General features: G+C 44.3%; 6 protein-coding genes across 6 annotated transcripts; 3 read left to right on the forward strand and 3 right to left on the reverse strand.

The window, feature by feature from the left end:
• Positions 1-523: 523 nt before the first annotated feature.
• TREMEDRAFT_65802 (uncharacterized protein) lies at positions 524-4,505 on the forward strand (the record flags this gene model as incomplete). Its single annotated transcript, XM_007007882.1, has 5 exons — positions 524-696; positions 1,094-1,232; positions 1,575-1,635; positions 1,915-3,378; positions 3,793-4,505. 5 exons carry the CDS (start codon positions 524-526, stop codon positions 4,503-4,505), a joined length of 2,550 nt encoding a protein of 849 aa, XP_007007944.1.
• Positions 4,506-5,181: 676 nt separating this feature from the next.
• Positions 5,182-8,716, forward strand: TREMEDRAFT_13077 (uncharacterized protein; the record flags this gene model as incomplete). The annotated part of the gene is made up of 8 exons (XM_007007808.2): positions 5,182-5,312; positions 5,703-5,838; positions 6,060-6,120; positions 6,545-6,976; positions 7,094-7,528; positions 7,884-8,137; positions 8,363-8,465; positions 8,610-8,716. Coding segments are annotated over 8 exons (1,659 nt in total), but the record flags the coding sequence as incomplete, so codon positions are not given.
• A 534-nt stretch (positions 8,717-9,250) lies between these two features.
• Positions 9,251-10,939, reverse strand: TREMEDRAFT_35429 (uncharacterized protein; the record flags this gene model as incomplete). Its single annotated transcript, XM_007007820.1, has 7 exons — positions 9,251-9,356; positions 9,455-9,498; positions 9,670-9,892; positions 10,154-10,229; positions 10,473-10,549; positions 10,832-10,852; positions 10,908-10,939. The coding sequence occupies 7 exons, from the start codon at positions 10,937-10,939 to the stop codon at positions 9,251-9,253; spliced, it is 579 nt and encodes a 192-aa protein (XP_007007882.1).
• Positions 10,940-11,547: 608 nt separating this feature from the next.
• Positions 11,548-16,226, reverse strand: TREMEDRAFT_65805 (uncharacterized protein; the record flags this gene model as incomplete). Its single annotated transcript, XM_007007883.1, has 6 exons — positions 11,548-11,614; positions 11,779-11,903; positions 12,445-13,858; positions 14,105-15,848; positions 15,922-15,985; positions 16,029-16,226. 6 exons carry the CDS (start codon positions 16,224-16,226, stop codon positions 11,548-11,550), a joined length of 3,612 nt encoding a protein of 1,203 aa, XP_007007945.1.
• A 788-nt stretch (positions 16,227-17,014) lies between these two features.
• On the reverse strand, positions 17,015-18,202 carry TREMEDRAFT_65806 (uncharacterized protein; the record flags this gene model as incomplete). Its single annotated transcript, XM_007007884.1, has 3 exons — positions 17,015-17,049; positions 17,100-17,818; positions 18,003-18,202. The coding sequence occupies 3 exons, from the start codon at positions 18,200-18,202 to the stop codon at positions 17,015-17,017; spliced, it is 954 nt and encodes a 317-aa protein (XP_007007946.1).
• A 4,814-nt stretch (positions 18,203-23,016) lies between these two features.
• TREMEDRAFT_65807 (uncharacterized protein) lies at positions 23,017-24,446 on the forward strand (the record flags this gene model as incomplete). Its single annotated transcript, XM_007007885.1, has 2 exons — positions 23,017-23,364; positions 24,042-24,446. The coding sequence occupies 2 exons, from the start codon at positions 23,017-23,019 to the stop codon at positions 24,444-24,446; spliced, it is 753 nt and encodes a 250-aa protein (XP_007007947.1).
• Positions 24,447-26,766: the final 2,320 nt, after the last annotated feature.

Here is a 26,766-nt window from a genome sequence, read left to right on the forward strand (position 1 = left end):
TGCTTGCGCATGGCAACTGCTCCGTTGTATCTTCAAGAGAGGCGAGTAGAGGGAGGTTTTGGATATATCGTAAGAATCTGGGTGAATTCAGAGTTTTGTCATTGGTTTTTTATCGGGGGGATCGAGTCAAGTTGGACATAAGAGACTTTAGTTTCCTCACTGTTCTCTTAAAGGGGATCGAGTGAAGTTGGACATAAGAGGCTTTAGTTTTTCCTCACTATCATCTCAACTGGAAGTAATGTTGGAGAACAAGGTTTTGGGTACATCAGGTTATTAGCCTATCATCTTTCCATCGGACCAAGAGTAGGTATTGCCGGATATCGAAATACTTTATCGAGAGAGTTAATACACTCGTGGGTACAAAGTATCACCTTATCGTCCTTCCCCCCAGAACTTATCGAGTATTTAGGATCAAGATACTTCCATCATCCCGACCTCGAAGGTCGAATACGAATTTCTCAAACTTCAACCCCAAGTCAACCCGTGAACTCTGTACGGTTCATCAGAATTTAGGATTGAGAAGATGTCACAAGGTGGGTTCAAGAACAAGAAAAGAATAGCAGTCATAGGACTCGGAGCTGCTGGATTATGTTCTCTCAAACAGATTAAAGATGCTTTTAGTAGATCTGAAGTTGTAGAGAGAGAAGAAGTGGAAGTAGTGGGGTTTGAAAGTAATTCGGATGTTGGAGGTGTTTGGTGAGTCTAATTAAATATTGTTTCTCTCTTATTGTCGGGTTTCGTTCAAAGAACGAGTTTCGTGATTATTGTTATGTTCACTGTATTCCGGAGGGATGAAGTGGGAAATGAGAAATTCCATTGGTCTTCTTTCACTATCGTCCCAATTGGATTATATTAGAAGATCTTCATTAACACTTCTATTCAACGTAGACTTTGAAAATCGAGAGTTGTCACATATATCATTTTAATCTCTTCGTTCTTCTCCCGTCGAAAAGGTACAGGTGGAAGTGTGTAAGTATCTAGGAAGCTGAAGAGGCGACTTGATCTTCGTTTCAATTCTCATCGATGACTGATGAGATTTAGAGATTACCATACTCACTGGTATATATAAAGTGGACGAAACTGACTTTGACAGGTTCTCAAATGAAAAACCAAAATCTTATCAAAAGAAAAATCATAAATCTGAAAAGGGTGAAGAAACTGTTTTGGTTTATCCTGAAAAGGGAAAAGATCCTTCTCCTATGTATCCTGGTTTGAGGGTGAATGTACCTTCTGTGAGTCAGTCAACCTTTCTATGTGACATTTCCACATGTTCCTTTCTTGTCGTCCACCTGTTCTTTTACTTCTAAGTCTTTCTGTGATTCCCTCTTTCCCAAGTTACCTTCCTGATTTCGGAACTGCTATAGTGTCACCGCTTTGGTCTCCTGATATTTATTGTATTCGAGCAATGGTGAATACTTTGAAGGATATCCCATGACCCAGACGTTTCTTGAATTCATGAAAAGTTCAACAACTTTCACACTGGTTGAGTTTAAAATGTATCTGGATGAAATTCTTCCTCGTTTGAATCAATTTGAACATTCTTGTTTATCTGAGATGGGTTGTCTGATATTTAGGACCTTATGGCTTTTAGGGAACATCTTTTTCCACCTGATGCTCCGGAATTTGGTGATCGTCGTGAGTGCCCTTATCTCTTTTGACCCTCTTCCTTCTCTACGTACTCATCCCCCCCCCCCAGCCCAGCGTCGAGCTCCCCTTTTTGCAACGGACCACACTTCACTTCCACCTGTCACGAGTCACGACGCCTCTCGTTCTCCTTGTCGGCTTCATTCCTCACCAAGTCATTGTCATTTTGAACTTGAGACGATATCTGGGACCTGGCAAGAAACGTATTCATCATGATCCCCCTTTTCAAATCGTCTCCCACGAAGATGAAGTATGATGAGTAATGATCAGAAACCATACAAGATTATCTATCTTCATACGCTAAAACCTTCTCTCTTTATCCACTTATAAGATTCAACACCCGTGTCACACGTTTGTTCTTGACCCCTTCCACTCCCTCATCCTCCACCTCTTTCCCTTCTTCCTCTGATTCCACCCTCAATCCATCTCCAAACTCCCCCTTCACTACACAATCAAACTCCTCCCCTGATCCATCTTCAAGCCCGTCGAGCTCGTCGAACCCAATCCTACCCCGTCGCTGGACACTACGATCCAAAAACCTTTTAACCGATGAAGAAAACGAAGAAACGTTCGACTTTATATCCATCGCCAACGGACATTACTACGACGGACATATCCCTTCCATCCCAGGTCTCGCAACTTTCCCAGGGGAAATCCTCCATTCGAGGTATTATCATAAACCTGAAGATTATAGAGGAAAGACGGTATTGGTAGTTGGTTCTTCTGCTTCTGGACAAGATACTTCAAGACATTTAGCTAGTTTAAATTTACCTTCTCATTTAAGGATTCTCGCTCGAGGTAAACCATCTTCTTCTAAAATACCTCTTACTCCTATCAGTCCGAATGTATCTTCTTCTCCCAATTCCTCTTCTCCTCTTGAAGGAAACGATTTCGACTTGGAAAATGCATCATGTGGTGATGATCTTGAGAGGAATACAAGTGGTTTGTCAAGTTCATCAATCGATATCAATTCAGGAAAACGAGGAACCAACATCATACCACAGAAACAAGATGTGGATGGAAAGTCTGATCCAAATGATCAGGTGGGAAGAGAGGAAGTGGAAAGAGAAATCCTTCCCACAGATGAAAATTATACAAAAGTTTATCTTTCCGTAACACCTCAAACTGCTTTTTCTTTATCTTCAGAACAACCTTGGTCTAAACATATAAACCTAGTCTCTATCATTTCTTCCATCTCTCCTCCTTCTGTCCATCATCCAAAAGGTGTGATACATTTCAAGCAAAGTACCAACTGTCCAAACGGGGTTATACAAGATGAAGAACATATCGACCAATCGAGAGCAGGCGTTCATATAGACTCTCCAAAAATAGGCGTACATATTGACTCTTCAAAAGATGAGATACATAACGATCATTCACAAGACGGGATACATATTGATCATTCCAAAGACGGAATACAAACTCTCAAACAAATTGACAATCTAAAAGAAACCATACAAACTATCGACTTTGAATCTATACCTACCGAAAATGATCTATCAGACATAGACGTAATAATATTCGCTACAGGTTATTACTGTTCTTTACCATTTTGTAAAGTGACTGATGAACCTTGGAAATCACAAAGATTGTTAGATGGGACGATCGAAGCTGGAGAAAGAGAAGGTGGATGGGAAGAAGAAGAAGGTGGTATGAAAGGTTTTATGATGAAGAATTTAGATGCGTTGTTATTGTTTTTAAGAAATGATAGGAGCGTCGCTTTCCCTCTTTTACGTGAGTTGTTCACAATATCACTTTTCTTCTGATTATCAACTCTCTTTATTCTACTTCATGATTGATTCCCAGAATTGGGATCAATCTATTCCCGATCATTCTTTCTTGGTTTATGATCATGGTATATTCTGGACGAGTCACTAAATATTCTTGACGTGAACTATGAACTCTCGAACTCGAAGTGAACCATATATTCTCGAAGTGAACTACATATTCTCGAAGTGAACTACATATTCTCGAAGTGAACTCGTGAAACATGGCGGTATATAATAAGGGGAATATACCCACTCTTCAAGATTGTGGTATCGGATCGACTTCCTGTCGAGATGATGTCTTATGGAAGAGAAATATCATACCCTAAATCCGAAATTTCAGGGTTGAAACGATGAAATTCGAACAGAGCTCATGAAGTAGCATACCAAATCGTTCCATTCCCATTCGCGGAGATCCAAGCTCGTCTGGTCGCTTTACTCTGGGCAGGATTATTACCTTCTTTTCCTGAACATCCAACCTTACCACCTAATCCTGGTAATCCATATTTCACACTTCCTACTCCACCTCCAACCCCTTCTCCGACCAATCCATCTCTGGATTCACCTCTTTCTCTTTCACGAGGACTGTCTCCATCCATGCCTTCCATTCATTCTTTTGCATCGACATCTTCAAATTCGAAAACCTCTGGTCTTGAAGTATCTTTATCAGAGGAAATATCGGTATCGGTGATCGACCAACTTGCAGAGGATATAACTTCCAATACACCTCTTCCTCAATTCTCCGACCCTTGCTCTAACCTAAATATCCCTTCCAATATTGTCAACGATCCTTCTACGTTGGTACTGCAGAAGAATGAGGTCGGGGAATCGACAACTACGAGTGATAATCAAGAAGAAGGAGAAAGAGAAATCGGTTCAGACGAAATCAAACATAATGTCAGAACGGTATACGCAATGAGACAAAAGTTTATCTTTCCCGCACCATACGAATGGGCTTATACGGATTATATCATGTCTATCACTTCTGAAGCTGAAAAAGGTTCAGAGGAATATTGGAGAAAGGTCGAACCTTGGCGTATTGTCAGGAGAGCGGAATTGGGAGCTGGTTTGAGGAAACGTGTTTTGGGGTACTAGGTTGAAGAGTTGGGGGGTAGGGTTGGTGATGTTGTTGAAGGAAGTGAATGTCTTTGAAAAGTCATGAAACCATCTCTGGAGTATGGTCTTGAAGTTTCCACATTGGGGATGGCCGGCTTTTAGTCTTGATATACCTGTGTAGAATACTCACGGGTATAAGGAAGGATTAATGTATACGCACCATCTTGGCTTAAGTAAGTAATCATTAGACTTTAGTGTGTTTATAGTATGATATGATCTGCAATTCATTATTACGTTTACATCTCATCGTCTCTACTTTACGACAGTAACACATAGCGACAGAGGAGATGCAATTATACCCGTAGCATATATAAAAGCACCCATAGTGTCATCGGACAAAGCGAGTTTTGTTCAATGTGGGAATCGGAAAAGACCGAAAAGATAAGAACACCTAACTTGGACTTCGTCAAAATATCTATCTCTCCCTCTTCCATCACTTACATCTTAAGCATTAGCTCACAGCCTAAGATTTTCAACCATCTTAACAATCAATTAGATCTCAACATCTGAACTTCAAGTGGAAGTGAGGAATCAAATCAAGATCTCTCAACATCTCCTTAAAGTGGATCCACGGTGAACACATCTGTGATAAGGCCATATAGTAAGAAGGAATAACAAGATAAAAAGACAACAAGACGACATAATGACACGTAAACGTATCGCTATCATAGGTGCAGGAGCATCAGGATTAACAAGTATAAAACAATTGATAGATACTTTCCGACGTGTGGGGAGATCGGTAGAGGTAGTTTGTTATGAAAGTAAAGAAGATGTTGGAGGTGTATGGTAAGTTTTTTCTTCTCTTTTTTCTCTTTCTCTCTTGTCCCCCCTAAGTAGTTATTCCTTCTGTGAAAATAAGTATACGAGTATTCCTCACAAATGTCACCTTTGTCTCTTCAAACTCCATCCTCTCACTTTGAAAGCAATTCATATTCAGTCCATTGGACTGGCTAATTACGGATATAACCATCCTTAGAAGGAATGTTACTAGACCACAACCATTAGAATGAGAGAGATCTTCCTAGACCACAACCGTCAAAATTAGAGTATCCTTCTTTACGGGTACTTGGCTTGAACGGGGTACCCGTATTCCTTGATATTTTCTCTGGTATCGGGGAATAGATACTAACTCTGGAGGAGCGGAAAGAGTACGGAGAGGAAGTTATTGATTCCCAGGCTTTCCGATGATGTTCCAAAGAAATATTTAAGGAAAGATATTCATCAAAATGATCAAGATTCTATAATTGTTTATCCTCCAATTGGAACGGATCCTTCTCCTATGTATCATGGTTTAAGGACTAATTTACCTTATGTACGTATGTTCTCATTTGAACGCATCTTTGGTTTTCTTCAACTACTCTCATTTCAGTCCTGGATAACCAATCGTCTCGATAGGCCCGGAAGTTGTGATGGGTACGGTCGTCTTCATCAACAATCTCTCAGGTGGCTGTGATTGTTACTGTCCGCTGGGCCACTATAGGATTCGGTGTGAGAAAAAAGGTATGACGAGAAATGAATAATTCTGATGAACAGGATCTAATGGCTTATCGTGATCATTTGTTTCCACCTGATACGACTACTTTTCCAGATCGAAGTGAGTTTTCACCCTTTTTTTCCCAACTGGCCACTTTGGTCATCTTCCCACATTCTTCACCCATTCCCTATTCCCCGCTCTCCGTTCCCTTCTCTCTGCTACCGTTCATCTGTCTTCCATCATTCTTCACACCTGTCTTTCTCTTTCATTTGTTCTATATGATCTGTCATCTCTTCTGCTCCTCTTCTTTCTCATTGTCCTCCATTCTATCCAATTGTCCCCCACTCTTTCAATCGTCTCCCCACTCTTTCAAATTGTCCCCTATTCTTTCCAGCTCCCTGGTCTCCCTCCTGATTGAGAATCACCTTCTCCCTAGCTTTCCGCAAGACTGGCATTCACCCCGGCATCACAGTCAACCACGGATTCACTCGCAATACCGATACAAAGGAATAAACTCAAAGACCATCGTAGAGTTAACGAACAGAAACCATTCTTAAATATCTACAATCCTACGCCTCTACATTCTCTCTTCATCAACATATCCAATTTCAAACCCGTGTCACACGTCTTTATCTTTCTCCCAAATCCACCGATACAAACAGCGTACGAAGATGGACCATCCAAACTATCAACCTCAAAACCTCTATAACTTCCTCAGATACATTCGATCATGTAGTAGTTTCAAACGGTCATTATGCTGAAGGATACATACCTTCCATACCTGGTTTATCTTCATTTCCAGGGGAGATAATACATTCCAGATATTTTCTCGACCCAGAGGAATTCAGAGGGAAGAGTGTTATGGTAGTTGGATCTTTCGCTTCTGGTTCTGATTTATCTAGACAAATAGCTTCTTTGAATTTACATTCTTCTCATCTTTCAAACCCACCCCAATCGAATCAACAAACATCTTCTTGTTCTTCTACCAACCCTTCCTTATCGTCAAACATATCATCGACCTCACCTACGGACAAACGTTCAACGGTGACTTTGGCCTCATCGACCTCATCGATGACTCAAACCGACCAACCAGCATCGGGGAATGACATCACAACGGATGATGAAAAATATACAAAAGTATATCTCTCAGCATCTTCTCAAACACAATATTCAAACACTCCTGATCAACCATGGACACCTTTTATAAAATTCGTTCCTCTAATCAAATCAATTTCACCATCAACAACGAATCATACAAAAGGTATAATCAATCTTCAAGATGACCAACAAATATCCGATGTGGATGTTATAATCTTCGCTACGGGATATTATTTTTCTTTACCATTTTGTAAAACCACTGATGAACCTTGGATCTCTAATGGGATTTTAAAAAGTTATATCGATGATGGGGAAAGAGAAAATGGTTGGAAGGATGAAATTGGTGGTTTGAAAGGATTGAAAATGGAAGGATTAGATGAATTGTTGTTGTTTTTGAAAAATGATAATAGTATTGCTTTTCCTGTTTTACGTGAGTTTCAACTTTTCTTTTTTTCCAGTGATTTCACACATGATTCTTTTTCTCCCAGTCAATCTGTTTCTTCCATTATTCTGTATCTTCCATCATTATGTCTCTTCCAATATACAGTCATCTTCCATCACACAGTCATCTTCATATTGTACCACAACTACTTGAACCTGACATGAACACCGGACCGGCAGGTGATCGATTTGACCGCGAAACCTTTCTGGTTATGTTCTTGTTTGTCAATATAAATATTTATCATCTATAAATTATCATCTTTAAAATCCTTTCTGACCAAATCTATCCTTCTCCGGATTTCCTCGTTAAACGATATATACAAGTGATCACAATTGACATATAGAATATCAAATCGTTCCATTCCCATTCGCAGAGATCCAAGCACGTTTATTTTCTTTCTTATGGTCTGATCAACTTCCTGATTTCTCAAAACATCCGGAATTACCTCTAAACCCTAGTAATCCATATTCTCAATCCTCTAATTCCACTCTTCATTCTAAATCCGTACCATCTTCCTCCCTCAATACCGCCCATTCAGCTCATTTCTCCACTACTTCCACTAATAAAGGTCCCCATTCGGTTGGTGGATCGGATCCTGTCAAAAGCCTGAATTCTAATAACGATTCGGCTCCTATCAGCGGTCCGGATAATATTAAAGATCCGGATTTCGTTGGTACTTCGGGACTCAATGGTCATGCTGTCGCCAGTCACGAGGACAAAACGGCTGGAACAGATCTCGAAGGATCTAAGTTAACACCGGGTCTTGATCCATCCCGAACGAACCAACCCATCGAGATCACCCAGGAGAAACAAGATGCACAGATTAGAAAAGTAGTGACAATGAGACAAAAACTTGTTTTCGGTGCACCGTACGAATGGACCTATTCAGAATTTTTGATGAGATTGATGGATGAAGCAGAGGATCGTTTGGCGAGACTAGAACAGGGCAGAAAATTGGGAAGTCGAGAGGAGGAAGAAGAGGAAAGTGAAGGTACTGAGCGTCTAGAGGTGGAGGGGAATGAGAGGGGAAAGGGACGGGAGGGAGTTGAGAGGGGAAAGGGATGGGAAGAATTTGAGAAGAAAGAATTAGACGGTTGGAGGAAAGTCGAAATTTGGAGAAGAGAAAGAAGGGAGGAGATTGCTCAAGGTTTAAGAAAGAAATTATTAGGTTATTGATATGATCAAATGCCGTTCATCTCATTGACGCTCGTCGTCCACTTGTTACTCTTCTGTCATCGACGGTGGAATATCGTTGTGACCTTCTTACTCGATTACGTCTTCTATATCGGGGGAAAATGTTTTTATGAGCATCTTGCGGGAGTAAGACATCAACAGAGGGAAATCACATTGTGAGAGCTTTCTCAGGCATCTCATTGGTATATTTGGTCATAAAAGAATTTGTCATAGAGAATATAAAAGATGCATGGGATTCAAAAAAATTCTCTACTCTGACTAATTGGGAAGGATGGGGTACGAGAAGACACGAGTACGTGGTCATGGAGTCGGAGTCACTGATAGAAACAAAAGTAACTTATGATGAGGGGGAATGGGTCTGACAAGTTTTGGATAAGACGAATGGGTTCAAAAAACTTCATAGAAACGATGAATGATAAGGACGAACCGGTCTGACAATTGTAGAAAAACGATAAGTGATAAAGAAGAACCAGTCTGATAACTTTTTTAAAAAAAATCCCAAGGGTAAAATACTATCTACTCCTCTCGATCGAGGAAAGACGCCCCGCGATCCATTTCGATCTTCCGGAGAAAGTTAGAGTACCACTTTTCGAACACTGAAAGTGGGATTGGTGTTTCGGGACTAAATCTCAGCGCCTTATCATCACTGACCAGGTTCATACACTCATCCCCACAACCATAGTAGGTGATGGAAAGGGGTCAAAAAGAGTAAGAACTCACGTCAATTTCGTCTCTCCTCCAAATGAATGGAGATAATTGAAAAGCTGCTGTCAATTCTTATCCGAAGCGATATCACACGCATCAGTCATACGTAATTGACACATCACCCCATGATTACCCAAAAGTGACCCACAAGATGGAAAACGAAGATTTGAAGGGTGAAGGATTTACAATGAACAAAAGATTTGGAGAATGACAAGTGGATGAAAACTCACATTCTTCACAACTTTCTCAGCTACTAACCCCACATCAGTCCTCGCCGCCACTTCTTTCCCTTTCACTTTATCCTCTTCACTAGATTCTATCATAATGCGAAGTTGGGACAAATGTATGAGTTCGATCCCTATATATGCAGCTTGATGACCGTGAGTAGGGACGAGAGAAGATGAAGAAGAGGATCGAAGTCGGAATATCGCAGAAGGTTTATCGTTGCTAAGACTGCTCATGAGTTTGATGAACATCATATGACGGGGTTTATCTATCATGAAAGTTTGCAATGTGAGTACTAAGTAGACAGTGCTCCAGGTCGATTAGAGGTGTCGATGTTGAGAGGAACGGACGGGACTACCACAGGAAAACCATGCTGTGGGCAAGGAAGAGGTTCGGAGTTGGGAGGGGGCTTGAGGCCGAAGAGGAGAGAGAGGGGGAGAGATCATGGGGATGGGAAAGAGAAACTAAGAGAAAGGTGGATGAACTTACTATCCTAATGGAATATAATCTCCACCTGGCCAAGCAAAATGTACTCCAGCTCCATATCCTTCAGGAAAAGGTACTGCTAGTCAACATCGAATCCACCATATTTCCTTGAATAAGCCTTCGAATGATACATACTCTCAGTACGCACGAACACATCATGAGAGTGAATCAAAAGATCAAGCAACTCTTTTGACAACACCAAAAGAGAGATATCGTTGAAAGTCATGAAGGGCGAACATATGATCAATTCCACACTGTGGGAGAGACACACGGGAATGGGAATAAAGAAAGGGAACAGAGGGTGAGGTAGAGGAAGACTCACTAGTACCTAATAAAAACACCGTCATATGATTCACCTCGTGTGGATTTTCTATAGGAAATATAAAATGAGTATCGTCTCTTTAACTCATCAGTCTAAACCTTTTCCACTTTTGTCCCTTTTCGAGATCATATTCCAAAAGACTTGAACAGTATGTAGTTCTCTTAGTCAAACAATGGATTGCAGGGGGTAGAGGATTATTACTGTCGATCATGACACAGAGTGATTTCAACAGTGCTAACTCATGACGGAGATTTATCCAACAGGATTTGGGTATCATCACATATGACTCGATGTGAATAGAGTTTATGTTGGTGATGAACGAAACCTAAGGTCGGATAGAAGTTGAGATAAAAACTAACACTTGTTGTAAGTTTGTCTGACTGTCTGTCCGTTAGTACTTTTTTGTGGAGGTAGTGTGTTGGAGAAAGAGCTTACACAAGTCTACCAGCTACTATAGCTCCGAACATTGTGAACGGTCTTGATGTAACAGATGAGTGTATGTAGGATATGTATCGTATGAAAAGAGGGGGTGAGTTGGGTGAGGTGGAGGCGAGGGGGAAGAGGAAGGGAAGGGAATGGAATGTGGCAGTGTGGCACTTTTCCCCATTCTTCCCTATCACTACCTATGCTACCTGCTGTACTCTAAGTAACTCGCACCACACCTGTCACCCTACCACTATTGCCAGCTCCATTTACCTGCTACCTACTGCAAAGATTCCCCAGTCGGAATCTATGGAAAATGCCGCATTCGAAAGGACGGTTTGATATAGTGGAAAGAACAAGTGGAGCAAGACAAAGAGGTATTGAAACTGATACCAAATGATATGCATAAATGGGTAAATGCAGTGAATTGTCCTTTGTTTCACTTTTTGCAAGTCGTAACATCCACGTTCTCTTCATGTATTCATGTTTCTTTGTGACATTCACATTTCAATTGATCATATTGGTCGTATAGGACATTTATATTCGTATGAACAAACATCGTTTACTTCGTACAAAACAAACCGTTCATCGTGGTCTTTGTGGTACCAAAATTACAGGATGGTATAAAGGAGAAGAGGATAGAAATCTTTGACTACGCTTTTTGTTGTTCACGAGGAGGGACTAAACCAGATGTCCGAAGAACGGTTCCTTGACTTCGTCTACGTATCAGCGAACACTATAAACTCACTTGATGCAAATGATAGATGTAGATATAAAGTATGTGATTATATTGAGTTGATCAAAAGTGAGAAAAGTCTTTCAAGTTGAGGAAAGTGTTGATAGATAGAGTCTACATAATGTAAAGAAAATCGACAATTCTCACCTTCCACGTATAGCTTTGACCGGATCGACATCTTGTGAATGACCCGATCCGGAAGATTGAGCGGCAGAATGAATAGATCCTTCTTGACTATGATTCGAAGGTGTTGTTTCTCTTGATACTTGGACCTGAAACTTAGTTTCTTCCTCCTTTTCTGACTTGTCCCCTCCTCAGTCCTTCAATCCTTCAATCCTTCAAGACAATGCCAGATGATGCGAAATTAAATGATGGGAAATGGGTGATTTCGTACGGCGAGAAGAAGAAACACGTTTTCAGGTTTATGAGATAATACGATATGTAGATGATATCGTTGTGGTCCCTATAGAATCATGAGAGTGTGAAAGATGATGTTTAGTAATGATGGATGCCTTCAGAACCAAATTGGTTCATTAAAGTTGGATCATAGACTCCCATCTTATAGAGGGTGTGTCATATATCCTCTCTTTTTTATCTTCATAAGGTCATCACTATCACTGTGAGGAGAAGATAGGCAAGAGTAGATGGTACGGGGAGGTTTTCAATGATTCTGTGGGGCCATCTATCTACTTGAAAGAGGTAATCGTCAAGAATTGACAGTCGACAATCGAAAAAGAGACATAGAGGTGATATTCTAAGAGGGAAAGATTTGTGGTTGGAAGATACGAGAAGTGGTTGAAAAAGGTGACTCACAGGATTACTAACAGACCTTAAAGGAACTCCGAATTCATTAATATCATCAACCACCCTCACACCTTTTTCCTCTCTCACAACTCTTGGTTCTCCTTGAAAACTTTCTCTAGGTCTTTCTTCTGATCCTATACTTCCATTGCCAAGTTGAAATAAAGGTGGAGCGACATTCAATCTTTCTTGGATTTCTTCAGTGCCCTTCTGAGCAGTGTCAATCTTTCTTCTCTTCACTAATTCTTCGTTTGTTCGGTCGTCTGTCACATTCATCTTTCCGACTTGTTTAGTGAAAGGATTCTTGGTCTGTTCATGAGGGGTTTTCGATTTATCCGGTTGTTCATGAAGAACTTCCGATAGTTCAGAAGTATTTTCATGAGAGATTAAACTCTCTTCTTCTCCAGTATGATAATCCGAATCGATAGACTCAACTCTTCCACCTTGTCGTAACATTGGATGTGTGACTTTTGGACCTAATGTGTAATGAGAATCTTCTGTCCCTCCGACTTTCTCTGAAGATGCACGAGTATGTCCAGAATCAGAAGTTGATGAAGTACCCCATATACCATGAGCTATAAAAGACCAACTTGTTCTTGATCCTGTCGCTTTAGGTATCTCTTTTTCTTTCTCTTTCTCCGCTGCACGTAGTGGTACACGAACATTGTGTGGGTTCGTTTCAGCAGCAATTATCCTGGAAGAGATTTTTCTTTCCATAGGTTGTGGATTCGTGGTCGAGGCTTCAGGTATACCACTTTTAGGGTCCGGGGGAATGGAGGAGTTGACGACATTCGACGTAGTCTGAGATGGCTGACCGAGTGATACTCCTGACCGATCTTTCGGCGGTGAATTGTCAAGATTTGAGACTTGACCATCGGTCAACCTTGAGGGTTGAGTAGGAACAGAGGGGAAAGATAACCGGGACGGATAAATGACAACGTTGCGTAATGGTGAAGGTTCCCTTTCTGGAGAAACGTTCCTGGTGTGTCGTTCAGGCGAAGAGGTTTTTCTACTTCTTGGTATTGGTGGAGGTGAAGAATGTTGAGGTGGCAGCAAAGATGAGGATGTTGAGACTCTTCTAGGTAATTGAATAGAAGGAGGAGTAGATCCTCTTCTAGGTAAAAGAAGAGACGGAGGAGTAGATCCTCTTCTAGGTAGAAGAATAGACAGAGGACTCGATCCTCTTGGTAATTGTGGTACCGGTGGCGTTAATTCTCCTTTTGAATGGAGAACGGTATTTACAGCACCGGGAGATGGGGTGGAAGGAAGAGCGGGAGAGATTAATCTTGGTGGAGAAGGATTAGGTGTACCGAATGCTGATAAAGGTGCACGAGCGTATGAGGGGTCGTCTCGTGAGATTGGTTGACCTAGGTAAGGGGTGGATGAAGGTGGATTGGAGGATGTTCCGGATAGAGCCGTATGATATCTTATATTAGTTCCTCATCCCCATCTCTTGCTCTCTAACAAGGAACGTATAGATTTTCCTACTACCGTTCACCTGTGTGTATGGACTCGGTTTCAGATGGACAGAAATCTGTGCGGCCTCAGCAGAAAGAGAAGGTGTGACAGAGAAAAGGTGACAAAACACAACCAGGTCATCCAAGGGACACTGCAGGCTTGAAGTACGGGATGGATAATAGTGGTGGTGATGGGGAGGAGTGGATCCACTCACGATTCCTCCGTTTCAGTCCCTACCCAACTATCTCTCCCTAATCCAGGAGGAGCAGGAAACCTTAATCTTTCTTCCCCCCATCTAGTTCTTAATCTACCTCCGAACTCCCCCAAATCACCAGTATCACCATCTAACATAGCTCCCGTAGAAGGTGTTTCTGGTACTCCAACATTCCAACCTGACCCACTATTCGTACTATGAGATCCTCCTCCGCTTCCAGTACTATGTGATCCTTGTCCATTATTCAATCCACGCTGCCCTCTAGTATTATTGATACTATAAGAACTTTGTCTACTTTGAGTTGAATTCGATCCTGGTCCTTTAGTTCCCCATGGCCATCTACCTGGGGAGATGGATTGAGCTAATTCTCTTGATAATCTAGAAGGACGAATTTTTGAAGACGAAGATTTAGTTCCTGAAGAACTTGAATGACTATCACTACTCTTACTCCCTTCTTCTCTTGAGTCGTCAGTTTTGTTACCTTTCTGGGAGCTGTAGGAGGAATGTTGAACACCAAGGAAAGTCGCTCGATTTGGTTGAGAGGTAGAAGGAAATAATCCTCCTGAAAGAGGAGATGAAGTCCTTATTGGGGAACGTGTTCGACTGGGGATACTGGCTCCACTACTACGTATGGAGAAAGATTCATCTGTCGTACCATGAGATGAAATCGTTTCACCTGGAGGACGGAAGAATAGGTTGTCTTCATTTCCAGAACTTATTGGACCGGAATCATCACCACTGGGTTCAATCGAAACATCCCCTCTCGCCTTTCCATCTGTCACAAATTTATCTCCCCTGCTTGTGGCCTTCTCGTCCATCTGGTCAGCTTGATCTATATGACCGCTACCATTTCGGGGTAAGCCCTTTGAAGTTCTCCTTCTTGCCGCAGGACCGACTCCAAGTCCCAGTCCCGCGGTCTTTTCCACCGTATTCCCACTCACCCTCCGAGAAGAGGGTCTTCCTCTTCCTAGACCCAAATTTAGGCGATGAAGAAGTGACTGGTTCTGTATTACCAATCCCGCCAACTCATCATCCATCTCCACGCTACTGGATGACTGTCGATGGTGCTGGGCCAGAAAGCCAGGGAGGAGGGCAGACTTTTCATCCGGTGACTTTGGATCCGGTGCGGAAGAAGCGAATGGCGTTCGAAGGTTAGAGACACTGCGAGGCACAGAGAAGAATTTAGAGGTTCTTGGAGGTTGCAGAGATGTAGAATAACCGGATGTAGATCGACGACGCCAGCACAGGAAGAGCAGTAGGAGAAGAAGTAGGATTGCCAGAAGAGGAACCAAAATGGCAGGCAGGAGTGGGATCAGGTGGGATGAGTGAAAAGAAATAGGGGAGTTGGAGGGAGACGGAGCAGAGATGGAGGATGCTGTTGTCGAGGATGGATTAGGGAGAGGATCCGATGACGTGGATGAGACGGGACTGAGAGTGGTGCTGGACGTAGAGAAGGAGGGTGAAACAGCTGAGGATCTCGACGAAGGGGACGATGATGAAGATGATGAAGATGAAGGAAATGGGGTAGTCTGCGATACAGTTGATGATATGGTAGCCAGACTTGGTGAAGATATCCTAGAAGCGGATCGAGTTGTCGTTCGGGCCGTAGTGATCTCCTCGGTCGAAGTGCTGACAGGGGAAGCAGAAGTCGTTTGGTCTATAGAAGCTGCGGTCGGTGTAGACGCAGGTGAAGTTAAACCTCCATAAACCCAGTCTGTTCCCAGTGGAATAGGAGGACCATAGTCTCCATATCAGCCCTACCTCCCCTCACACATATCTTGAAGAAAAAATAAAATACAAATAAAACCCTAACTCACAAGTCAAAGGTAAATTCACAATGGTACCAGTAGTGAAAACTTCTCCATCGATGGTCGTCGTCACCTTCTTCGTCAGCTCGACCTGATTCAAAAACTGGTCAGCTTACTTGAATGTATGATAACCAATCCGGCAATACTTGCCCATCAGGTGCTATCCCACCTCGTTCTTCTATTCTACCCTCCTCCTCTGTCCTGACTTTCTTCTCTTCCACGGCAGTCTTTCCTCCCAGATCTATCATATCCTCCGTACTTCCATCTTCTTCCAGATCTTGTTTGTTGGCTTGTCCGAGATCCGCTATGGTCATTTGCTGGGTTGAAGGGGAAGATGTGGGAGCACAGTCTCTCAACTTGAACAAAGAAAGAAGACAAGGTATGTTTCCGAAATCAGATGTGTTTCTCAACTTCCACATCCCATACGAAACAACGAGGCAATGCTTGGTAGTCAGAAGGATAAGGAAAGTAATTCAAGGAACGTATAAGGTCAGCTTGGATGAGTGAAGGGGAGAGAGGAAGCAGAGAAAAAAAGAAGACATGAAACGAAGAGATCAGTGTCATAGGCACAGAGTAGATGGTCAGTCAACGTAGGCAATGGGCGTGAAACTTGGGAATCGGAACGGGGATCATTAATTTCACATGTGAGCTTACGACATCAAGTGCGGGAAGAGTCCACAGGTTTGAGAAGGGTGAGCATAGTAGTGAGGTTGTGAGAGGGAGATGGAGAAAGAAAAGGAGAAGGAGAAGTTGTCACCCGCAGATACAGTATCACAGTACACACCGGTGGACGGACATTGGCTGGAGGGGAGATATAAAACTCCTTTCGACCTGATCAATCATCCGAAACTTGAAGATCGATTGGTGCTGGTATAGCAGCATGGGGAGCTAATCTTAGTTAAAATTATGAATACAACTGACTTCTTGAGGTATGTTGATAGAGTACAAGACAAGCATGAAGTATGTACATAGTCAGGAGGTGTGATATACGGGTGGTGGGGAAGGGAACGAGCTTCGGTGGCTCTGTGGCACCCTCTATCCATCGATTCCATCCATCTACAACTACAACTTTATACCAAACATCATCGATCAAAGACATAGCTCACATAGACCCAGGAATAGGTACAGTATACAAATCTAAACATGAGCTATCATTACCTCAACTAACCAAGAAATCTCCGACTCACTTGTAGGAATATCAATCGGTATCTGACCTTGAATCTTTGTCGCACCTTCAAAAATCTTAACCGCCTTATCCCAATGAGCATGCACTTGTACAGGATTTGGTGTAGATGAAGGTGTCGGAGCTCGTGAACCCGGTTGTAAATTGAATGCTCCCGCTGGATGATTGGTGGGAACAAAAGGAGCTGAAGGTGTAGCGGATGAGTCGATCAAAGCCCTTTGAAGATAAAAATGGTATGGTGTAGGTAACAATTTGAAGTGATCCCAAGGCATTGCGGCGGGATGTAACTTATAAGCACCTTGTACTCCTCTAGGTTGATCATTCTTCCATACTAACTTCCTTAAGGGTCCTCTCAATATTGCCGAACATAAAATTGGCATTTCCAATTGAGCCGCGAGAATAAACATGATAAGTGGACAACAACCTTCTATCCCTTGAATGGCACAACGAACGAAATGTGAACTGAGAGTTTCCATTACGATTTGACAATCATATTTGTTGGCGAGACGAAATAATCGAGCTGGGAGACAATCGATGGTATCGTAGATGAATTCAGGATAATGAGTTTGAAGTCTTTGTCCGTAGATTATATCGAAAAACCAGTTGAGTGTATCGGAATCTTCGAATTCTTCATCTGTTAATTCTATTTCTAAGGTTTTTGGATCACCTTCATGAGTTCGTTTACGGGATGAAGGGGAGGCGATGAGATCGCGGAGGGTTTTACTGCGAATTAATATGGCTTCAACTTTGGATGCTAGGAGACATCCGGCCAGTCTTCCATATCCCGTAAGTAGCCGAGAATTGAGGACGTTATAGGCGGAAAGAGAATCATATCCACCCCACGGAAAGAAACGAATCGCGGAATTACAGATGTAGCGAAGGGAAATGAAGGGCAGATCATGCTTACCTATGAGCTTGTAGCATATAAGTATGTACAGAAAACGCAACGCCGTCAGAAGATATAATCGTAAAATCTCCATATTCCTCAACATACTTCTTCGAATATTTCGTAGTTGGATCCTCGGTATTCGTACATTCCTCCATCCCTTCCACACCTCCGGCGGTTTTCTCCACAACTTCCACAGGTTCAGGAGAGATTTCTGACATTATGGTTTTTCTTCACACAACGAGTTGAAATGAAATGAGACAGGAGATTTACTACTATATCACTTCACAGAGTGTTAAAGAATAGGAAAGAAGGTAAAGAGACGCGTAAGTAGAGTGATGGTGAATATCACACCGGAGCTTTTTGTTCATCAAACCTCCGTGCGTTTCATCAAATCAGATGGTACCTGACTACCATCCTTTTCCGTCTCCGAGATCACTTGGTTTCTTAACATGCATATCAATGTTTTACGAGGTTACAAGGGCCACAAACCTCTTTATGGACGACGGACGATGTAAGAAGGGTGTGTGAAGGGTAAAAAGAGAATCTACGGCCGGATCTTGGTCAACATTCTCCTTCTTCTCACCCCACCTCGCTCCTCCTGGCTTCCTCCACTCCTCACCGCCTCATCCTTCCTTTCTTCCCTCACGTCACTTTCTCACACGATGGATTCTAAAACATGCGAGTCGACTTAATGAGAATATCTAGCCTTCATGATGAGATGAAGCTATATAAGCTCCAACCATTGTGCCGATGACGTCGCGTTGACTTCGCGACCATCTTTCCCCACGACCCTTCATCCCTCGTTCACGCCGACCTTTCATACACCCGCACCGCATCCAATATCACATCATAAAAGACAGAACCCCACCGCCACAATGCGGTGCTGGTGTCAGGGAAGACTAGCACCCCCACCCCCCAGATCCTCCATGAAAGAGATATAAAGGGGTTTGGAAGGGTAGGAGGGGAAACCAGTTCTTACTACACAACCCACTCTTACTTGACCTAATTTGCACGGCAAAAAATCACACTTCAATCACAAACTGACATAATGGATGAAACAGATGTTTCTAATTGGCACCTTGCTCGCTTAGTTGAGAGTTATCTTTGCGAAGGCTCATCGACAGCCGATCACTTTTCTTTCAAAGGCGGTGAATTGACATGTTGACGTAAAGGGGAACATCTAGTGTTTACACTTACTGAGAAGTCAACCCCGGCAAGCAATATAGTCACAGCAGAGAGTAACACACCTGTATTGTCGAGAAGCACCCCAAGTAGTGTCCCTGAGATTGTTGAAGACTGTCACAAACCACGTCGTAACATCCCTGACAACCACCATCACCGACCCTCCTTTCACCATTGCCAACCACCACCTGAACCACTGAGACCGACTACGGCAAAGATACGAGATCCTAGAGGGTATTTGTCACGATAACCCCGACTAGCGGAGAACTAGGCGGAAGTTAGGAGAAGGAAACCGAGGGAGAGCAGAGCAGAGGAAGTTAGGCAAAGTTAGTCGGAGTGAGCGGAGTAGGATATCGGGGATACGGCGAGGTACGACGAAGTTGAGCGAAGAGGACTCAGCGCGAGGCTGTACAAGAGTTGAGTGACGTTCTATGAGAAGAGAGGAGAAGTATAGATAGTTTACAGATCGCTGAACTTCTTCAGCAATCCTTGATTGTTGTCGGTAGTGAAATATTGATAGAGATAGCTACATACAAATTAAGATACATCGCCATCAGAGAAAAACCCCAGTTAGAGCAACTACGCCGAAGTACGCCGTAGTGTCACGGCCGTCGAGCAACTTCTTCCTTATAGACCGACGGTCGACGAACCTCGGCTAACTTGACGCTTCTGAGTCGATGTCTCACCCAACCAGGAGGGCGCAGACGTCGAAAGGAGTGTAACTACGGCGTACTTCGGCGTAGTTACTCTAACTAAGGCTTTGTTCTATTGATGGCGATGTATCTCGATGTATAGCTATCTCTATTTGTCTTTTACTACTGACAACAATCAAGGATCGCTGAAGAACTTCAGCGATCTTCTCAGCTAATATTATCTACTCCTCCTAGACGTTCATCCAACCCTCTCGCGCTTTGACGTACTTCAACGCACTTCGTCCAACTTCCCCGAGCCCTCGGCCATCCTCTTCCTCCTTCGACTAACTCCGCCTAACATCGCCGCACTTCTGCTCCCATTGTCCCTACTTAGCCTAACTCCGTCTAACTTCGCCGTACTTCTGCTCCCATTGTCCCTACTTAGCCTAACTCCGTCTAACTTCGCCGTACTTCTGCTCCCATTGTTCCTACTTAGCCTAACTCCGTCTAACTTCGCCGTACTTGGTGTCAGAAGTCCTGAGTTACGTGTAGAGTAAAGAGGTTAAGGCGTGATGGGGTTTTGATGGCCAAAGGAGGGTCATTGTTGGTGGAGTAATCGAGGTGTCGCGACGTAGTTCGTGACACGTAGTTACACTCCTTTTGACGTCTGCGCCCTCCTGGTTGGGTGAGACATCAACTTTGAAGCGTCAAGTTAGCCGAGGTTCGTCAACGGTCGGTCTATTAGAAGGAAGTTGTCACGCGGTGCCGCGTGACATCATCTTTCCCCATCAACGAGGTTCCTTTGGGCATCAGTTCGCCATCAACGATCCAGTTCTCATGAACTTCATCACCCACGAGGGTATTAGGAGGCTAACTTCGTCGAGGGCGAAGTTAGTCAGATACGAAGTTAGGGGGATACGAAGTTAGGGAGATACGAAGTTAGGGAGATACGAAGTTAGGGAGACATGAAGTTAGGGAAGCACGAAGTTTGTAAGGTACGAAGCTCGGGACTTCGGGTTGAACGAAGTTCTGTGTTGAAGAAGTTAGGGAAGGACGAAGTACTTAAGGGCCGAAGTTCCCAGAGATCTTTGACGATCTCTGGTTGTTGTCTTAGTGATGGAAGTTAGTAAAGTACGAAGTTATTACACCCAGAAGTTATTGGCACCTATTTCATATTTCGAACAACGAGGTAGTTCAAGGTCAAAGCCCACGAAGTTATTGGCCGTCTGTCATGAATGACACTATCAAATAATGACTTGTCATAATCACAAGTTCAAACCTCCACTCTCATATCTTCCTCTGCTCTCAAGCCTATCAGGCATTAACCCCAAGACTATCTTTCCTGTGCTTTCATGCCTGACAGGCATAAGCTCCAAGTACTTCTCTAGTTTCTCGTTCCTCTGTTCTGATGCCTTGTAAGGCATAATCTCTCAGTCTCTTGTTCTCGCAGCTCTTCTATGTTCTGCATAGTTCCTCATAGTTCCTCATCGACCACCTTCGACAAAGTCACCGGTTTCCGGCGCATCACGTAGGATATCATAGTAGGACGTAGGTAAACGCAGATATGGCATCGTAGGATATCAGTGGTAATCGGTGGGATGCATGGCAATGCATCCAGGACAGTGCAGAACGGTTCAGAGCGCTCGTATTCCGCAGGTCTGCACGAGCCTCTTGGAAAAGGCTGATTTTAGTATTTAAACCCTATCTAGTGCTGTAGTTTTCTTCTTCAGCAATGTATCTTTTCAATTCCCTTACCCTCGTTTGATAAGTCACTCAGTTGGTTCTAACCCAACCTCTCGAACCCTCAGTACCTAAGGCAGTCACCAAGGTCCACGAGCCAGAGACTAAACCCCTCAGTTACCAAGGTAGTCCTTTGCTACCGCAGTCTACCCGCAGGCGTGACACCGTCGGTCCTAGGAAGTTAACGAAGAAACAACCCTGTGACAGAAGTTGTACGACGGCCGTGACAGGTAGTCATCTCAAAGCAGACTTTATCAGCTTCTGTATTGAGCAATCCATTGATGTTATGGTTCTTCCTGCACATTCTTCACATCTGACCCAACCTCTTGATACCGGCATCTTCAGTCCCCTCAAGTGTCACCTCATGAAGTACGCAGATCTTGCGGCATGATATGACTCCGGACCAATTTTTAAAGCCAAATGGGCTGCCGACTTGGTCACTGCTCGAGAGAAAGCCATGATTCCAGACAATATTGCAGTTGGATGGCGCAAATCCGGACTCCACCCCTTCAATCCCAATCGAGTCTACCGCCTGCTCCCTCCTCCTCCCTCAACTCCTCCTGCACTCCCTTCCCTTGAAGCCCATTCTTCAGAGTCTTCATTAACCTCAGAAAATCAAGAGCTCATTTGTAACAGTCAGGCAATCGATGCTACACCTATCAAGAAACGCCTCATTGATCTCACCTCTTGTCACGAACTATGTCGTGACACCTCGATTACTCCACCAACAATGACCCTCCTTTGGCCATCAAAACCCCATCACGCCTTAACCTCTTTACTCTACACGTAACTCAGGACTTCTGACACCAAGTACGGCGAAGTTAGACGGAGTTAGGCTAAGTAGGGACAATGGGAGCAGAAGTACGGCGAAGTTAGACGGAGTTAGGCCAAGTAGGGACAATGGGAGCAGAAGTACGGCGAAGTTAGACGGAGTTAGGCTAAGTAGGGACAATGGGAGCAGAAGTGCGGCGATGTTAGGCGGAGTTAGTCGAAGGAGGAAGAGGATGGCCGAGGGCTCGGGGAAGTTGGACGAAGTGCGTTGAAGTACGTCAAAGCGCGAGAGGGTTGGATGAACGTCTAGGAGGAGTAGATAATATTAGCTGAGAAGATCGCTGAAGTTCTTCAGCGATCCTTGATTGTTGTCAGTAGTGAAAAACAGATAGAGATAGCTATATACAATTCGAGATACATCGCCATCAGTAGAACAAAACCCCAGTTAGAGTAACTACGCCGAAGTACGCCGTAGTTACACTCCTTTCGACGTCTGCGCCCTCTCGGTTGGGTGAGACTTCGACTCAGGAGCATCAAGTTAGCCGAGGTTCGTCGACCGTTGGTCTGCCAGAAGATAGTTGTTCGACGGCCGTGACAGTATCAAGGATCGCTCTTACCGACGACCCGTGCGAACCTCGGAGAAGTACGAAGATTCTATGGAACCAGATAGGAGAGTTACGCGAGGTATGAGTAGGGACGGAGACAGGATGGAGGAGAACGAGAGGAGGGCACTGGAGGAGCTTAGCAGAGCGATGGGGCAGCAGCTTGGAGTGGAGGATAGTGTGGGGGGATCAATTCAAGGAGATGAGTTCGCTCCACCATTACCTTCTAATCCTCCTACACCTTCGGGTAATGCCCTCCCACCTATAGGATCCCCAGTTGGATCGGATCAAACCCCGCGGCCAGAAAACACTGGAAGTACGGCGGACTTGAGAGAAGAAGGTACACAAGGGGTGATATTGGCCTTGATGCAGATGGTGGCGAATATGAACAAAGACATGATGGAAGAGAGAAGGCGTAGGGCGGAGTGGGAGCAGAGAAGAGAAAGGGAGACGGTGGGCGGTATTGCAGAAGGGATATCAGAAGGGGTGAGGTACGCCATGGGACGGCAAACTTTGGCGACCCCAAGCGTAGTTGGCGAACCACGGAAGGAAAAAAACTGCCTAATCCGGACTTCTGGAGAGGAGAGAGGAACAAGTTGACCGCATTTCTGTCGGAATGTGAAATCCATTACGAACTGAACTCTCATCTTTTCCCCAACGACACTAAGAAAGTCTTCTTCATGATCTCTCATTTACGCGAAACACCTCTTCTCGCCGTCCAACCCGATCTTGCTAAACGACCTCTTCCTGACTACCTTGTGGAGTATGATCAATTCGTTAAATATCTCAAGACGAACTTTGGTGAGCCGGATGAAGAAGGAACCGCAGCTCGATTGCTTAACGATCTAAGGCAGACTGGGTCAGCTTCGGAGTACTTCTCCGCCTTTCAACGACATGTGGCGATACTCAAGTGGTCTGATGACGGAAACCTGGTTGACCGAGCCAAGAAAGGGTTGAAACCACACCTCCTAGATGAAATTGCTAGACATGGTAAATCTTTTGGGACGGTCAAGGAGTTATTGGAGTTTGTTATTCCCATGGACAACAGGTTGTGGAGAAGGAAAGTGGAGAAGGATTCGGAGAAGAAGAAGGAGACAGGGGTAAAAGAAGTGTTAGTTGTGGATGGCCAGAGGATGGAGAGAAAAGAGGAGAAAAGAGGGGAAGGGAGGCAAACTTCGGCGCAGTCTGCGGTACAAGGGACTATTACGTCGACGCAGGTCAAGAACATTCCGTCCAATGCCGACGAACTTCGCCGACAATGGCCTAGGCCACCTCCCGATCTGCGGGAGGCAAGGAGGAAGGAAGGGAAGTGTACTGAGTGCGGGGAGAAGGGACATTGGTTGAGGGACTGCCCGGTGAGGGCAGCGAAGGTCAAGGTCGGATGGTTGCCGCCGTGGGGGGAGAAGTTCGGCGAACGTGGTGGAGGATCGGGGGGGAACGCAGTACCTCTAGGACAGAGGAGGAACTTGAACGCAGTTGGGGGAGATGGGGAGATGGAAGAGGACCAGGGAAAAGAGGAGGACCTGTCGCAGTAGGCGAGGCTCGGCGGGTCCGCCATATTCTCTCGGCCACCATTCCCAAACCTATAAAAGAGACACAGCTGATGGAGTCAGAGGATTGTGCTTACAAAAATACACCACTCAGTACCCCCTGTTCATGCAATGTCGATAATCATCTACTCATCTCTTCCACTTCTAGGGATCAACCTAAATCGGACATCTTTATTAATGGAATTAGGCTAACTACGCTCTGGGACACTGGGGCTACATGTTCGTATATAAGCCCTAGAGCAGCGGCGAAGATAGGTGTAGGAAGGAGACGATATCAGGTGAGCGTACCCGTTCACATGTTTGATGGCTCGGTTAGTGTCGCTGGACCTATCACCGAGTTTGTCGAAGTTGGTTTTAGTTTGACGAAGGGCGCCGAAGTGCGATCTGTTCGTCTAGATGTAACAACACTCTGCGATGCAGATGTTGTGATAGGGTGGGATTGGATGAGGAAGGAAGGGGTTGTTCTAGATGGAAGAGACAACTCGATGAAGTTCCCCATCCCAACCCCACCGAGTGCGGCGAAGTTAGCGGCCATAGGGCTGCCAACTCCGACGGACGTGATAGATCTCCGAGACAAAGATGACCAGGATGAACTGAGTCCGGAGGAACAGGAGGAATTGTATCAGGTGGTTCCTGAACAATATCATCCGTTCATTGATGTGTTTAACCCGAGGAAGGGAGGTGAAGAACTACCTCCCTCAAGGGAGTATGATCTGGAATTTGAGCTTAAGGAGGGGGTGAACCTGAAGGTTGCTCCACTCTACTCACTCGGAGAAGATCAGAGAAGTGCGCTGAGAGACATCCTAGATCGCGAAATATCGGCCGGAAGAATCCGACCCAGTAATTCGCCCTACGGATCACCGATGTTCTTGGTACCGAAGAAAGCAAAGGGTCAATGGCGAATGGTCATTGACTACCGAAAGTTAAACGAGGCAACGATACCCGATGCCTATCCACTGCCTCTGATCGGTCAGATAACCGAAGAGCTAGGAAAAGCGAGGTACTTCAGCAAGTTAGATCTGATTGGAGCTTATCAACTCCTACGGGTAAAGGAAGGACACGAGCACCTGACGGCATTCAGGACTCAGTACGGTATGTTCGAGTCTCTTGTTGTTCGAGATGGTCTGCGAAATGCTCCTGCTGTATTCCAGCATTTTCTGAATGAAAGCTTCAGAGAACTGTTGGGGAAGGGAGTGGTTGTCTACATAGATGATATACTCATCTATGGTCAGACGTTGGAAGAATTGAGAGGAACTACGGCGAAGGTGTTCGAAGTTCTTCGAAGGTCGAATCTGTTCGTCAAGGCTAGTAAGTGCGAGTTTGAAAAGGATTCGGTAGTCTTCTTGGGTCCTGTGGTCTCACGGGAGGGAGTTTCTAGTAATCCAGAGTACATCGACGCTGTTGTGTCTTTTCCCCGTCCCAAGAACCTAAGAGAGAGCAGAGGATTTATGGGAGTCGTTAGTTATTATCGGCGCTTCGTCCCCAACTTCTCCAGGATTGCTAAACCGATCAATGATCTCACAAGAAAGGATGTACCGTTTGTCTGGGGTATGGAGCAGGAAAGAGCTTTTAAAGAGTTGAAGGATAGAATGTGTAGGGCCCCGGTATTGGCTCACTTTGATCCTTCGTTGAAGACATTACTACAGACAGATGCCTCGTTCTTCGGGTGGGGCTTCATAATATCGCAGGTAAACGAGTTAGGACAAGAACATCCGGTAGCAATCGAGTCAGGAGCGTTTCAAGCGGCGCAGTTAAACTATACGGTAGGCGAGAAGGAACTACTAGCTATTGTTGAGGCTTTTAGAAGAAGGAGGCACTTACTATTACAGGTAGAGACTACAGTTCTCACGGACCACTTGAACTTGACATACTGGATGGAACCGAAGCAGTTAAGCCCGAGGCAGGGCAGGTGGGTCGAAGAGCTTTCTAACTTTAGGTTTAAAATGGTGTATCGACCTGGGAAACAAGCTACACTGCCGGATGGACTATCGAGAAGAGCAGACTACCACTCTGGAAAAGGAAGTACCATGGTGCAGGAGAGCAATCTTATTCAAGGGTTGCCGAAGTTCGACGAACTCGACGGCACTAGCTCTGGGTTACAACACCTACTTCGTGCTTTGCAAGGGACAAAGGAAGTAAGAGAGAATGACCTTATTGATTCCATGGATCTGATTGTTGGGGTACAGGAAGATGGAGAAGTGGAGGAGGTTAGAAAAGAGCTATTAGGAGTCATTTGCGCTGAGTGTTCCCATCCAACGTGTCACGATGACGTACAGGAACCAGGATCAATCACCGAACTACGCCG

The sequence above is a fragment of the Tremella mesenterica genome (assembly GCF_000271645.1).
Source record: "Tremella mesenterica DSM 1558 unplaced genomic scaffold TREMEscaffold_16, whole genome shotgun sequence".
Classification (NCBI taxonomy): domain Eukaryota; kingdom Fungi; phylum Basidiomycota; class Tremellomycetes; order Tremellales; family Tremellaceae; genus Tremella; species Tremella mesenterica.